Source organism: Topomyia yanbarensis, chromosome 1, assembly GCF_030247195.1.
Source record: "Topomyia yanbarensis strain Yona2022 chromosome 1, ASM3024719v1, whole genome shotgun sequence".
Taxonomy (NCBI): Eukaryota; Metazoa; Arthropoda; class Insecta; order Diptera; family Culicidae; genus Topomyia; species Topomyia yanbarensis.
Window position 1 is genome coordinate 190,103,559 of NC_080670.1, and position 15,045 is coordinate 190,118,603.

Consider the following 15,045-nt stretch of genomic DNA (forward strand, 5'->3'; position numbering starts at 1 on the left):
AATTTTACACCATCAACCCTAGTTTGCATACCGTATATATCTAGACACATGATTGTCGATTTACCCATAAAATATTGTGCATATTTTGCGTCAAAAATTGTTTTGAAATTGTAGAATTGGCCAAATTTCATAAACTAATGATCTCATCAAGGCAGATTATTAGCCGTGCTATTTATTATACATTCAAGTTGAGCCTATAAACCTGAAAAGTAAAATCTTGACCGAACGATAGTTTTTAACTAAACATTAATATCAAATATTCTAGCTAACCATTGTTAGTGGAATGTTCAACATCTAATCAAATCGTTTACCAACCCAAACGAATAAAGCTTTGTTTATCTGGAAGTATACCCTGCTAATTAAACCGAACCCATCATCATATACAGGATAAAGGTTGTAAAAATAAACACCATTCGCAGTTCTCGGATTTTCCCCGACTATTTCATATCGGACAACGCTCGAATCACGAGCAAGATCTTTTATATTTACCCCGTAGCGCGGCTGATTCTACTTCTATGAAATTGTCGATCGTGTGCTGACTTGTGCCCGAATTAAATTTTTATTTTATCTCCCATTTACCATAGCAGATACAATTCTAAAAATTAAAATTCCCATTTTACAAGTGCCAAAATCTTTGCTAGACACCAGGATCAGCCGATTGGCACCCGTCCGGCTAAATGGTGCAAATCTCAGGCACCATGTTTAGGATGACGGCCGGCATTGTAAGCTACCCGCCGCCGTCCGTGTACAATCATCGGTGGTGGAAGCTATTTTTGGACCAAATGCCTCAGCTTCAAAAAAGCAAATACTCGTTAAAAGATCATTTTCCTTTGCTTACTTACTACACCTGATGTGGTGGCATCGAAAGAGAAAGTAATTGAGCACTGATCGCTAGGACTTACCCGATTATTGCTGTTGTTGCGGGGCGCGGAAGCATCAATCAGCGGGCAGTGAAATTATGATTATTGCTTCTGCGAACGAATTACACCGAATGCGATTGTTTACATATTTTGAAAATCTACAAACTATGTAAATCTGGGCGGAAACGAAAACTCTCATTCAACCCACCAAACCGACACCAGTGTTCATTGACCCTTGCAACGTCCGGTCTCCGTGGAGTTCATTTTTTATGGTGGTTATCTTTTAATGCAACATCAGTGGTTGGTAAGCCCTGCTCTTCGATTTTAATTATTCCGAAAATTACGGTATACGTTCTGATGGATATAATCCAAAGTACCACTTGTTGGAAATCCTGGAAATTTATTTTTTTTGTGCTACATGATTGAGTAAATAGTTTGATAACTTTTGTTCGCTATGTCAATTTGACTAAAAATATTATGTTCTGTTGACATAGTCACGATTTTACTTAAAATTTATAAAAAAATAAGTTCAATATTGTTAATTTCGAGTACGGCTTTTGTACCAGAAAACCCCACACTTTATTAGAATACTTAACTATTATTCAATCGTTGAGTTGAAATAATTTGCATTAGAACCACTGGCTTAGCTTGCCATTAATGAATGTGGGTCAACTACTTACCGTCGAATAAGCTTCCTGCTGGGGACTATGCAGTCGATGAGCTCCTTCGTCCACCGGTTCCTCCCGTTGCTAAGCAAAATACTTTTTTCAAATACTTAAGTTCTCGTCTCACGAAGCAGACAGTAATCTATCATTTCCTTGGAAAATATGCTTTCCTGCTAGATAAATCACTTGATCTTTCCCACGGTTCGCCTTCCGCGCACTATCACTGTTTCTTACCAGCAGATAAAAAACTTTATCGAAATCAGAGGAAATCTACCGAAAACGTATCCACTGAACCCCTCCCGTTTTTTATTCTTTCATCCAAACGTTGACAGATTCACGTCAGCGGCAGCAAAAGCAGCGGAGAAATCGATCGATAAAAATTTGCTCTTCTTCCAATGTATTATCACTTCCTCACAGTGCGATTTCGGTGCGGTCGGTCGCTTTTCCGTAATCACCAGCTCTGGGGCGTACCGGAGAACACTTTGCTTCAATCTTCCCGCAGAGATTAACGCCCAATATCGAACGACAAACTTGTTGGTTGAACTGGCTAGGAAAATGAAACGACGCGATCCGAGCTCGCGATTTTCGTACGACGCACTCACCAGCAAACCGCAGTAGGCTACGGGCGAAAAACTCCAACTACTGCTATATGCTGCTAGTCGGTCGCTAGCCGTCCATTCAGTAGTATCGAAAAAAAAAGATCTCACAAACACACTTGCAGTTTCAAATAACTTTTTTGTATGTCGATTGACTGGTAGCACTGGCAGTCAAAGTGACACAAACACCCGGTTGAAAAACGATGGGATCGAGGGGGAAAGATCTTCGATTTATTTTTTCAACACGCTACCGAGAAAATATTTATCGACGATGTTAAAACTAGCTAATGGCAAGTACATCATGTTATTTACATTACCCGAATAAAATTTTACAATAGCAAACTTTACAAACAATCATAAAACAATAAATATTATAGTTATTACTGTTTCCACGTTGTTCGACGCAGCGTTCTCGCAGTAGATTTACAATAAAATTTAATGTAACACTCAATTTTACTGGTCAGTAAAAAACAAGTACAGAAAATTCACATTAAATATTATTGTTTTCGGGAACAAAATATACGGACAAAATGGTTTTTTAATGTTAAGATACATAACCACCCCCTTTTTGCCTTTCTCAATAGAAAGGTATTGCAATTGCTCTGAAAACCGACTTTTTAACGGAGGCCCGGAGGGCCGAGTGACATATACCATTCGATTCAGTTCGTCGAGTTCGGCAAATGTCTGTGTGTGTATGTATGTATGTGTGTGTATGTGCGTATGTGTGTGTATGTGACCAAAAATGTCACTCATTTTTCTCAGAGATGGCTGAACCGATTTTGACAAACTTAGTCTCAAATGAAAGGTGCAACGTTCTCATAGGCTGCTATTGAATTTCTAGTGGATCCGACTTCCGGTTCCGGAATTACAGGGTGATGAGTACAAACACGCAGAAAATGTCGATTTTAATAAATTCTGCAATGAATGTATAAAGGTGAAAATTCCAAAATATGACCACAACTGCTTCGATTTGTAGTATTAGATCACTAACATCCATTCAAAGTCTATTTGGCCACATTGGCCACCATCATCGGTTCCGGAAGCCCCGGCGGAAGTATCTAAATTCAGAATAACAGTCACATCGGTTTTTCGGAGATGGCTAGACCGATTCGACTAAGCTTGGCCTCAAATGAAAGGTATTGCGTCCCCGCAAATGGCTATTTAATTTCATCCCGATCCGACTTCCGGTTCCGGAGTTACAGGTTGTGGCGTGCGATCACATAGCAAATTGTGATTCAAACCGATACTCCGATGAAAGCAAAAAAGGTAAAAATTTCGCTAAAATGTCTCTCAAACAACTTAAATTTGCTGTTCTAGGTCACCGACGGCCAACCAAACTTTCGTTGACTACATTGACCACCATAGACGGTTCCGGAAGTGCCCGGGAAAAGCGGCCATCTTTCAAAATTTACGAACTCACATCAGTTTCCCTAAAATGGTTGGGCCGATTTTCACAAACTTAGTCCCAAATGATAGCTATAATATCCCCATAGATGTCAATAAAATTTCGCACGGATCGCTTATATGGGTCCGGAAATATAGACTAAATCCTCCGGTCACATATGAAATTCCCATATAAGCCGGAATTCAAATTTTTTTTCAAAGGGGGGACCTCATGAAATTTCAGAAATCGAATTCGTATTTTTGATGCCAAACATCTTTAAAATGCATGAAACGTCGAGATTTTATGTTATCTCGAAAAAAATTTTTTTTATAAAAATCGACTTTTTGGGACTTTGCCGATTTCGCACCTTTTTTCAGTTCAATATTACCATGGCTGTTTTTTTCTTTTTCAAAATTTTAGAACTCGAATAATGGTTTATTTTCCTGTATATAGTTGTCATGTGATGTATAATAATAAAATGTAATATATGCATTTAAAAGTTTTTAATGAATATAAACAACGCACACATTCCCGTGATTCATGATTGAGAAAGGCACAATTGCACCGCTAGGTGGATTAAAATAGGTTTTTACTGTAAAAGTCAATTTTACATTGAAATTAACTGTAGAAACGTTAAAGTTTATTGTTTTTGTATTGTAGAATAATACTACACACAGAAAAAAAAAATATTAGTAAAAGCACAGAGAACAGACGTCCAACTTCAGTATTCAACTTGTGTAAAATCACTAACGGTTTCGAAGGTAGTTTGGATATCTAAACCAGGGGTGGCATTTCGCATCTCGAAACGAAAGGTTTTTTGTATGCAAACTTGTATGAAAAAGTCGATTCGAAATAGTTCCATAATGTCGCCCCAGGTGCGCTACTGTCGTCATGTTTTTTTGTGACTGAGTGCGACAGAATTGACAGCGGTTATTCCTCTACCCAGTCAAACTAGTCCGGAACCGATTCGGACTTCCAGCATGAATTCCAGCTCAAATGCGTCAACCGATAGAGTCGGTATCGGTTGTTTTCATTGAGCTAGATTCCATGCTGAATCCATCCAGGATTTCGAACCGGTTCCGAAATCGATTTGACGGATAGTTGGGATAGGTTGGTGTGGCGGCGCTAGTGTTTTTCGTATATTAATTCAAATGTTTACACACGTTTTTTAAATATTTTTGTTCGATCATGGATGTCTGTTCTCTGTGGTAAAAGTAAGAGTGTTCCGCTCTTAGCAAAAAACAACCAACGCCAACTATTAGGTTGAAAGTAAAACTTTTAAATTAATCAAGAATAATAATCAAAGTAAAAGTTTTCCTTTTAAGCAAATGAAGAATAGTACTCAAAACAAAAGTTTTATTTTTAAACTAAGAGTATACGTTGGTTGTTTTTTGCTAAGAGTAAAAAACTCTTATTTTTACCACAGATAACAGACGTTTAGGCTCGATTTGAATCGTGTGTAAATAACCGCTACTGAAATTCTGAATAAATAAGACGTCTGAAACACGTTTGGCAAACGTTCGTAGATGTCGCAGTGATCGATACAATGCAGTTAGAGTGCAGCTGTCAAGCATGTGTAGCAAACAGTTGCGCAGATGGCAATAGTGAAACACGGATTTCCAACGTTTATCAATTTGAAAGTTTACACAGGTTTTTGAAGAAATTTTGTTCTAGCCTAAACGTCTGTTATCTGTGGTAAAATACAAAATGAATTTCTATGTTGATGGAAAGAAATGCATTTAATTTAGCTGATTTTTAAAAATACATCACAAGTGATCTGCCCCTAGATTGAAGACTTTTTCTCGCCAAGCCTGCCATTGCGATAGTTTGGTCGACCAAGTGCTAACCGGAAGCAGTTTACGATATATATTCTGGCTGCAGTTGAAAACTGGAAAAACCAACCAGCGACAATCGTATTTCCTCTGGTTCTTAACAATGGAATCACGTCGGAAATAGTGCGCTGTATTCGTACAATGATGCGCTATACAGCGCACTACAACTGCAACCAGAATAATTCCAGTATCACTAGCGAACCTGCAACGACATGATCGGTCGTGCAATCAAAAACGAATTTTGTAGTTCGTTCACGAAATATCTTTGGATGTATCTGCCCGAATAGAATTTTACAATGGCATTTACCCTACAAACAACCATAAAACGATAAATATTATAGTTATTACTGTTTCAACATTGTTCGTCGCAGTGTTCTCGCAGTAGATTTACAATAAAATTTCATGCAACAATCAATTTTACTGTTCAGCAAAAACTGACACAGTAAATTCACATTAAATTTTACTTTTTTCGAGAAAAAAATGCATGGAGAAAAATCGATTTTTTAAATGTTAAGATACATAACCACCTCCCTTTTTCACTGTAAAAGACGTTTTTACATTGAAATTTACCGTAAATACGTTAAAGTTTATTGTTTTTGTATTGTAACATAACATTAGAACTTACTGTAAAATATTGTAAAATTACTGTACTGTCACAGTGAAAATCATGGTTTTGTTACAGTACATTTCTAATCGGGTGGTGACAATCGAAGGAGTGTGTTTGATGAGAGGAAGCTGCGCTGATAAAGTCTTAGCATTGAACATCTCATACGGCAAAGGTATACGATTGAGCGATGAAACTACCTATAAAACGAACGAGACTGAACCACAAACTAACAGACATAACACTATGAGGGACCCGTCCCTGCTTCTGCGATTCCAAGCTATTCTACATAACTTTTTGAGTTCGGCGTTCCACCAAGGTGTACCTCTAGAAGCACGCATAACTCGAAGCGGACAAGCCTCTTGGTATGCTGCTACTATAAGTGAGTTTGTTTTAGCCACGACCTCATCCAAGTCGCTTGGAGATTAAATCGCTCGAACCCCTTTCTTGTTTACGTTATCAACAGTCATATTCACCGTGACAGCACAAATATCGCATGTTGCGAGGTCGGATATAACCCAGTTAAGCTCAGCCGGAATGAAACTGGAATTCTGGCTGATGCCAGTTCGCATTCCGGCTCCAGTGACATAACCGATTCTAGTTAGAATCGGTTGTGTCACTGGAACTGGGATACGAGCTGGAAGCAGCCAGAATTCCACTTCATTTCCGGTTGAACTTTACTGGGAAGACATGCGTCAATATCACTATTCGAACACATACATACATACACGAGGCATTTCATGTGGATTTGCCATGCCATTTTCAACATGGAGGTTTCCTTTATGCTAGAAGCTTTTCCTTCCCGTACAAGCCGGGATAGATCCATAGTCGTTGTACGTTAATACGGTAATTTTCATTTTTCGGTTTTCTATTTTCAACTTACGATTTTTGATTTTCGAACTATGCATTTCGATTTTCAAATGCAATTTTTGTTTCCGAGTTTCGATTTTGGAAAATAGATTTTCGATTGCCAGGTTTCATTTTTCGTTAATCGATTTTCGATTCGGTTTTCAATTTTCAAATTTCGATTCAAGATTTTTCGAAATTCGATTTTTTTTAATTTTAGTGTTTTCCAATTTAAATTTTGTAATATTGTCTTGCTACAGCCTCGGCGACAACTTGCCTCAACTGGGCCGACTGCTCATAAAACCAAAACCTACACGTGTCATTTTGAACATCCTACCCCTTTATTCATCTCTCTTCACACATTCCTCTATTTTCTCTGACTTCTTCTATCCACCTATTCCTGCTGCTCTGCCCTTCCAGCCTACTGATTCTATTCACTTCTTAAAAGCTAGTACTCACAGCCCCGCCATCCGCTGCGGCATCTCACGATATGAACCGTGTGTCTCGCCACCTTCCGTTCCATCCGGCGTGCCCTCGTTAGTGACAAAATCCCCTTGAGCTCGACCGTGGGACCTATTGCGTCACGGTCTCCTATTACCCGCTTGTACTCAGGCTGCTCACCTGCGTCCAGGTGCACAGCTGCGGTGACCAGATTCCTTCCACCAACTGATCTGCCTGCGAATTGTTCCTGTTCGACCGACGCCTTGATGGAACTTCTGATGAGCCGGTATCTGAGTCCCGATGCTTGTAGTAGGACACTTTAAGTGTCGGAAAAGGAGCCCTACAATATACCACGTGTCGTCATAAAATCTATAATCGCTGTGATTTACTCACTTCTCTTGGAAGGCGTTTTCCGTTTCGTGTTTGCTAGGCTGGTTAAAAGCGTATCGCTTTTCGTTCGCAGATCACTGCTTGCTGGTACTGATACCTTCAGGATTCTTATCTGGTGGAGCAGTGCATGGCTTTACTTGTATGTTCTAATTAGTGCCGTGAGTATCCAACCTACCTTCCCAGTGCAATCCGGTACGATTTGGTGTGGTCCGGAATCAACCCTGATTAGATCAACAGGCCTTGTGTGAACGGACGTTGTGTTCCTGCTTGTACACTGCCAAGAAGAAGGCAATTAGCGTCGGAACGATTGTTTCATCTCATCCTGCTTACCTTGAGTTTTGACCGGATTAACACTCGTGTGACTGTCGGAATCGCGTATTTTTTTCCGTGCGACCCTTTCCAAAGTAAAATCGTTTTGTAATTTGTGCGTTCTGTCCCGCACGAGTATTTTTTCTGCCGGTTTAAGCGCACTGAGCAGGAATCACGGCTGCACCTTACACCATTACTTTTTATTGTGATTCCTTTTTTTAGTGAGCGGAAACACTCTCTTTGCAACTGACAGGTAGAATGGATATAGTTACTGCAGAAAGTTTGTTGATGATGTTTCACTTTCAAGCTGGCAGGCGGCCCTTGTGGTGGATTCATACACGCTTAACTTTAACTTAGTATAATGTGTGTGTTGAAGATGTTCAAATTGAGTTAACATCTAATCAAATAATTTAACTGCTACAATTTTTTTTTAGAATTTTGATTTCCGTTTTCCATTTTGGATTGTCAATTTTTGATTTTCTAGTTTCGATTTTTGGTTTTCGATATTCAATCGTCAATTTTCAAATTTTAATTTTCAGGTATTTAGTCTGTATTTTCGATTTCAAACATTAATTATTGGCTTGCGATTTTTGAAATTCGGTTTTTTCACTGTTGGTTTTAGATTGTCGAAACTTGAGTTTCAATTTCTAGCTTTTGATATTCAATTATCGATTTTCGTATTTCGATTTTTGAATTTTAGTTTACTATTCTCAATTTTCGAAGTTTGATATTCGAGTCCCGTTTTTTTTGTATTGCTAGTCTTCGTGGTTTGCTTTTCGTTTTTTGGTATTTAATTTTCGCATTTCGATTTTTGATCTTTTTTCGGTATTTGACTAAATTTATTTTTATTTTTTTTTAATTTTCATTCAATTATTAAATTCCTTTTCTATTTTTTAATTTTTTTCAATTTTTTTTTTTTCATTTTTATCATTTTTTCAATTTAAATTATTTAAAAAAATATTCAATTTTTTTAAAGTTGGCTAACTTTTGCAAATTTGTTGTTTTAATTTTCCTAATGCTTTAAATTTTACTTTTTATTTTCTTAAAAAATATCGGCTCGGAAATTTTCCCAGAACACTACCTCCACCTTTTATTCACGATCCCAACTACTCATTTGCTGGTGGGTTACCCCTAATGCTTGCGAAAAAAATTTCGCTAGAGGCCTATCAAATGCTTGTTCATATGCCAGTGGCGCCATGATTGCAAATGTCGCCACAGTCCCATCTATAAATACATTTAAAATGACCGTTAAAGCGGACGAAGCATTGTTTTCGAGTGTTATGTCTGTTAGTCTGTGACTGAACATCTAAGCAACCTTTGAATTTCAGATGTTAGAATCGGTCCTATTACAGCGTTCGCTGTGGTAAATCACTGGGTAATATTGTGAACCAGGCAGTGTTACTACGTACTGAGAATGATATGAGCAATTCTTGTTGCCGAGATCTGCATCGTCATGATTGATGAATTCTCGACAAACATATGATTACGGCCAACTGTCAAAATCCACTTTGAATGGAAATTCCAGACAAACCGTTGCACGCCAATCACAGATGTTGGTAGTAAACGAAAGAGAAAAGTTTTCTCTTTCATAAACTGTTGTGATCTGTGTTCGGCTAGTAACGGTTTGTCCGGAAATTCCATTCAAAGTGGATTTTGACAGTTGGCTTGTAGGCCGTAATCATATGTTTGTCGAGAATTGTATTCTAAAATTCACTGAAGCCGGATACTAACTAAAGCCAGCCAGAATTCCAGCTCATTTTCCGGCTGAGCTTTATTGGAGTAGACATCCAACAGTAATGCACTCTTATTCTTGTTATTACAAATGTCAGATTCGTTGAAAACCGGCTTTTATTCGGTGAAGTGTGAATAAATTGACCGATACAAAATCGTTCTTCCCGCTGAGTGATTTTTTCAACCAACCAAGGAACTTAAAAATTAATAATGTGGCGGGTTTTTCTTAAAATACTGCACATAATATAGCCTCAATTGGGTACACCCGAAATCTAATCTTTTTAACACAAAACTAAGTTTTAGAAATTGAGTATCGAAACTCCAATTTTGAGTGTTTTTTAATGAGAAGCATATCTTTTTTACCGGGCCACGTTTTTTTGATTTTTTTTCCATCCGTTAAATGACAATCGACGTAATAAACAAAATAATTTGATAAGGCACAGCTGTCATGCAGCTAGAAAAATGCTTTTTCTTCTAGTGCCTTGTTTTAGAATTAAAAACTGCTCCTCTGGCACTATTAGCAGTTTAATTTTACTTAGAAAAACACATTACGAACCGCTAAGATCCGTCTCCAGTTTCGTTCTGCGCCATCGGTACAACATGAATATCGCTTATTTTCGTCAACTTCCCAACGAGGAACAGTGTTCTATCAGCTTTCATTTGGTCAACGAAAGGTACAAAATCAACAAGGTTTTTAACTTTTGTCGGAATGTCACCGAAAATATTGATGCCAGTGCCGAGCGGATGCGAGCTAATATTGAAAAGGAGCTGAAAAAAAGGACTAACAAGAAAAGGAAAGCTAACGTCGGAACTGCTTCAGAAGAGCTTGTAAAGACAGATCCCGTGCCAGAAATGAGTTCGTCTGTCAGCGAAGTTAGCGTACGATTCTTTGATATGGAAAAAGAACAGGATGTGAAGGACATGCCTTTTTCGGAACTAATAGAGAAAATACAAGTTGAAAGGCATATACTACTGAAGGTGCTTGACGACGATTTTCGAATAACCTTGAACTCACCATCCGTCCAGACAATCAGCTTACCGCAATCTATTCTGGCAGGATTCTACGTGTACCCTTCAAAGCTGGAACTGATATTCGCCGATAAGGATCAATCGGATTTTCAGTGGTTTCGAGGCAGAATGCCGAAATCGAACAACGCTCAGCTAATTGAGTGGGAAATGGTTGCTACCGGATATTCGTACCTGGTCAGCCCTGCCGATGTTGGTCATCATTTGAAATTTGTTTGCATACCGAAAACATCCCAGGAAGTGGGAACTTTGTCGGAGGTTATTTCTGCAACCGAAGTTCAAGCCGGTCCTGGCCAATGCCCTTTCGAAGTTCGTCATCTGTTCACTCAAAGTAAGCTTGCCAATCAGTACCAGTTCCGGGTTGTAACCTACAATATTCTCGCTGATACGTACGCGGACAGTGACTACAGTCGGACGGAGCTGTTCGGATATTGTCCCAACTATGCACTGCACATCGACTATAGGAAACAGCTTTTCATTAAGGAAATTGTGGGATATAATGCGGATATCATCTGCCTGCAGGAGGTTGATAGGAAAATTTTTGATTTGGACTTGCTGCCGGTGTTGCGACTCAAGAACTTTGATGGAAATTTTAAAGCCAAAGGAAACACCGCTGAGGGGTTAGCCATTTTTTACGATGTGAACCGATTTGAGTAAGTGGTTGATTTTTTTTTTATTTATTTAATGTGGAAATTAGCTATTATATTTTACAGAGCATTGGATTCGCAGGGAATCACGATAGGAGAATGTTTGGAAACATTGGAACAGTTTCAGGGTCTATGGAATCAGATCAAAACAAACGAGAAGCTTGCGGCTCGAATTAAGGCGCGTTCGCAAGCGGTTAGCTTTACGTTGCTACGGTGTCGACAAAATCCTCTCAAGCATCTGCTCGTGGCCAACACTCACTTTTACTTTCATCCGGATGCGGATCACATTCGTCTGCTGCAGGGAGGTTTTGCTATGCTCTATATTCGCGACATGTACGAAAGATTTGAGCGCGAGTTACAGTTGGACCGAGCTCATTTTGGGATAGTATTTTGCGGGGACTTCAACAGCACTCCCGAGTGCGGAATGTATCGGCTAATGACGGAACGTTTTGTCGGTGATGAAATGGCCGACTGGCAGAGTAACGAGGAAGAGGCGGTGCGGGGAGTTACGCTATCGCAACCGTTCCCTTTTCAATCGGCTTGTGGGTGCCCGAAATTCACCAACTATACGATTGGTTTTCAGGCGTGCATCGATTACATCTATTACCAGTGCGATGTCCTGCGAGTGAACGACGTTGTTCCGCTGCCCAGCGAGGAAGAACTGCTGGCTTATGACGCCATTCCATCGCCCGTGTTTCCATCTGATCATGTTGCGCTGGTGGCCAGCCTTGAATGGACAAACAAGTCGTGATGAGAGGTAACCGTTTATGAGCAATTTGTACGATAAGCTGTATTAATTGTATTATAGTGTACAATGGAATAAAAGATTTACCCGCAATTATTGAAACTAATCAGACATGGCTTTCTTTTAGAATGAATATTGCATGTTTGTTATATAAAAAAGACAAAAAAAACTTATTCCATATCTACAAGGCTGACATCAAAATCATCATCGTCGCCCCACTCGTTAGCGGCCTCAGCTGGACGCTGACTCTTGGTTTGCGTTTTAGACTCTTTGATCAGCAACAAACTTCCTGGTTTCTCGCTTTCGTTCGAATCCTTCTCCTTACTCTCCATCAGCTGCCACAGCTCCCCGTCGTCGTCAGCGTTCAGTGTGGTCGTATCTTGACTGCGACCGATCTGCGAAGAATCTTGACTGTTGAACGTCCTACGGTTGCTTCCCGCCGATGGTTTTGCCTTTGGAGCCCGCGCTCCCATCGTGATCTGACTGAGTTCGAAGTACTGGTTTGGATGGAGGATTCCTTCATCTAGTTTATTCTGATGAACTGCTTCGTGATACTTTCCGCAAGCTATCTGGTAGTGGCCCTTGCTCACGTAACTAACGATTTCTTCCGCATGGGCTACACTCAAACCGTAGGAAGTTAATTTTGTTTTCACCGTACTCGAGTCCCAGATTTTGAACGGACAACCATGGGTTTCCTGTGGTCCAACGCTTGCCGTGATGATTTTCATGCAAGAATACGGAGAATAGTTGATTCGAGAACCTTCCTTGCCGTAATTGAACCGAATACCGTAAGCGTACTCTTTCTCGAACTTCTCTATAGGAATGGTCCCACGCGTGAGCTCTTCTCGCCAGAAACGTAGCGAATCTTCCATAGTTACTCCAATACCTTTCAAAAACAATCCATACTGGAGTCGACCTCCGTACTTCAAATGATGTTTAGCTCGTAAAGTGTCGTGACAGTAACGCATACAAAGCGGGTAGGATTTTTTCGAAAGTTGATCTAAACTTTCGATCGGAACGGCTCCAGCTTTCGAAATAGTGTAGTCTTTCCCGGTATACGAAGTATGAAGACCTTTAAGCATAACAGAAAATCTTTCGTCGTTCTCCAGCTCAGGTAGCAATCGGAGATGAGCTTGCAAACCATCTTCCAGCAGTTGTAGGTGTTTGTTTGCGATAATCGAAATAAAATCATTTGCACAAACATACGCAAATCCGCCCTTCAGGTAGCACTTCCGACCACGAACCAAATCTAGCACGTCAGTGAAACGTACTTGGTAGAAATCCATCGCCTCAATCTGAACGATACTCTGATAAACGGTACTTTCGTAAAGTCCATCCTTAATTTCGTTCTTCTGCTCCGGTGTGAGTGGCGTATAACTCATTTCATACTTTTGAATGAAATCTTTCACGTCCTGCGCAGAAAGACCACCGAACTTCAAGCGAAACAATTCCATTTCTCGCGAAATAAACCATCTGCAAAATAAAACATCTTAATCAAAATTCTAGTGAAAATAGTTTCTTACCTTCTCAACTCTTCCGAGCGACAATACACAAATCGCAGAATAAAATGCGACAAATAATCCTTCCTTCGGGCGGCGATGTCCTGCTCCTTCGAATGGTTCCCCTGGCATAGCCTCACGTAGTGCTTCAGCCCATCGTTGTTCAGCTCGTTGAAAATAGCTTCCCGCCATTCGTCCGACATCGGTTTTAGATTTTTGGCAGCCGTCTGTTCCAGCACACGCAAAACCTTCAGACGCTCCAACGCCAGCGACTCGAACTCGGAAATGGTCAGATCGACCATCGGTGGTATTACGTACAGGGCTACATTGTGCGGGATTAGCCACTCGAGTACGGAATCTAGGTTGAACTGCGTTTCCGGTCGCAGCCGGCTTCGGCGGGAGAACTCCATTGGCGAACACTGCCGAGGTCGAATATTAGGTGAAATCAATAAATAAATCAATCAATAAATCACATGAATTAAAATATTTAAAAAATTTAATATACCCGAAGCCTCAAACCTATATACGCTTGGCGCGAAAGTAAGAAGCAATCATTCAAATGTTGTTTTTGTCAATTGACATTCACATACACTTACCACTAAACGATGCACGATAAACACATTGAGATCAGGAAATGAGTAAAACTACTTTGTGATTTGTGTAATTTTATGAAAAATGAAAACACGAATTTTTGGAGTCCGAGTTTTGTTCGCCAGCTTGTTGGAACTTTTTCGTTCAGGAATGCATGGTGTCGACCTTTACACACTACACACCAATGTGTTGGGATGAAAATTCGTCAAATGTAAATGCTGAAAGCTGCTGAAGATTCTGCGATTTAGGACGTATCAGTAATCCAGCCCAGATTACTGAAGATTCGGTCGCCGTACTGACATTTTGATAAATCAATTGCCAAATTTTCAGCAAAAAGGATCTATATCAGATGGTTGAAATGAAATCGCTGAGCTTTCAGCATTTTGATTTACTAAATTCTTATCCCAAAATTTTGGTGTGTTAGATATGTAAAAGTTGTTCAGTAATTTATTTTGAGGATTTGCATAGTATTCTGGTTGCAGTTGAAAATCGAAATTGTGAACTTGCGCCTTTTGATTACACAAGATGCGCTTTAGTTGCACAGTTTGCAAATAGGTAAAAAACCGAAAGGCGCAAGTCAATTTTTCAATTTTCAACTGCAACCCGGTCAAACCATTCGGAATTTGATTCGGAATCCTGAATGGAGTCAGTATGGATTCCAAATCAAATGCAACCACCGATTCTGAGTCGGAATCGGTTGTTGCATTTGATTTGGAATCCATAATGACTCCATTCAGAAATCCGAACCGGTTCCGGAATGAGTTTAACTGGGAACCAGAATATATTCACAGAGAACAGACGTCCATCTTCAGCATGCAACTTATGTAAAATCTCTAACGATTTCGAAGGTAGTTGGAATATCCAAACCAGGTGCGCTAC

At 39.7% G+C, this 15,045-nt stretch overlaps 3 protein-coding genes across 3 annotated transcripts; 1 reads left to right on the top strand and 2 right to left on the bottom strand.

The window, feature by feature from the left end:
- Positions 1–7,083: 7,083 nt before the first annotated feature.
- Positions 7,084–8,338, bottom strand: LOC131676455 (uncharacterized). Its single transcript, XM_058955521.1, has 4 exons — positions 7,949–8,338; positions 7,794–7,892; positions 7,622–7,730; positions 7,084–7,568 (listed from the first exon to the last, which is right to left on the bottom strand). The coding sequence occupies exons 1-4, from the start codon at positions 8,261–8,263 to the stop codon at positions 7,405–7,407; spliced, it is 687 nt and encodes a 228-aa protein (XP_058811504.1). The 5' UTR covers positions 8,264–8,338; the 3' UTR covers positions 7,084–7,404.
- Positions 8,339–10,072: 1,734 nt separating this feature from the next.
- Positions 10,073–12,185, top strand: LOC131684976 (2',5'-phosphodiesterase 12-like). Its single transcript, XM_058968288.1, has 2 exons — positions 10,073–11,337; positions 11,398–12,185. Exons 1-2 carry the CDS (start codon positions 10,121–10,123, stop codon positions 12,080–12,082), a joined length of 1,902 nt encoding a protein of 633 aa, XP_058824271.1. The 5' UTR covers positions 10,073–10,120; the 3' UTR covers positions 12,083–12,185.
- Positions 12,186–12,218: 33 nt separating this feature from the next.
- LOC131684985 (DNA primase large subunit-like) lies at positions 12,219–14,162 on the bottom strand. The gene is made up of 3 exons (XM_058968301.1): positions 14,081–14,162; positions 13,600–13,994; positions 12,219–13,549 (listed from the first exon to the last, which is right to left on the bottom strand). The coding sequence occupies exons 2-3, from the start codon at positions 13,983–13,985 to the stop codon at positions 12,247–12,249; spliced, it is 1,689 nt and encodes a 562-aa protein (XP_058824284.1). The 5' UTR covers positions 13,986–13,994; positions 14,081–14,162; the 3' UTR covers positions 12,219–12,246.
- Between the last annotated feature and the right edge of the window lie 883 nt (positions 14,163–15,045).

Coding starts and splice junctions, on each gene's coding strand:
- LOC131684976 (XM_058968288.1), top strand. CDS start 10,121: ATGCTTTTTCTTCTAGTGCCTTGTTTTAGAATTAAAAACTGCTCCTCT. Junction 11,338..11,397: donor TACGATGTGAACCGATTTGA/GTAAGTGGTTGA, acceptor TATATTTTACAG/AGCATTGGATTCGCAGGGAA.
- LOC131684985 (XM_058968301.1), bottom strand. CDS start 13,985: ATGGAGTTCTCCCGCCGAAGCCGGCTGCGACCGGAAACGCAGTTCAAC. Junction 13,550..13,599: donor CGCTCGGAAGAGTTGAGAAG/GTAAGAAACTAT, acceptor TTTATTTTGCAG/ATGGTTTATTTCGCGAGAAA.
- LOC131676455 (XM_058955521.1), bottom strand. CDS start 8,263: ATGAATCCACCACAAGGGCCGCCTGCCAGCTTGAAAGTGAAACATCAT. Junction 7,893..7,948: donor TAATCCGGTCAAAACTCAAG/GTAAGCAGGATG, acceptor TCTTCTTGGCAG/TGTACAAGCAGGAACACAAC. Junction 7,569..7,621: donor GAAAACGCCTTCCAAGAGAA/GTGAGTAAATCA, acceptor GGTATATTGTAG/GGCTCCTTTTCCGACACTTA.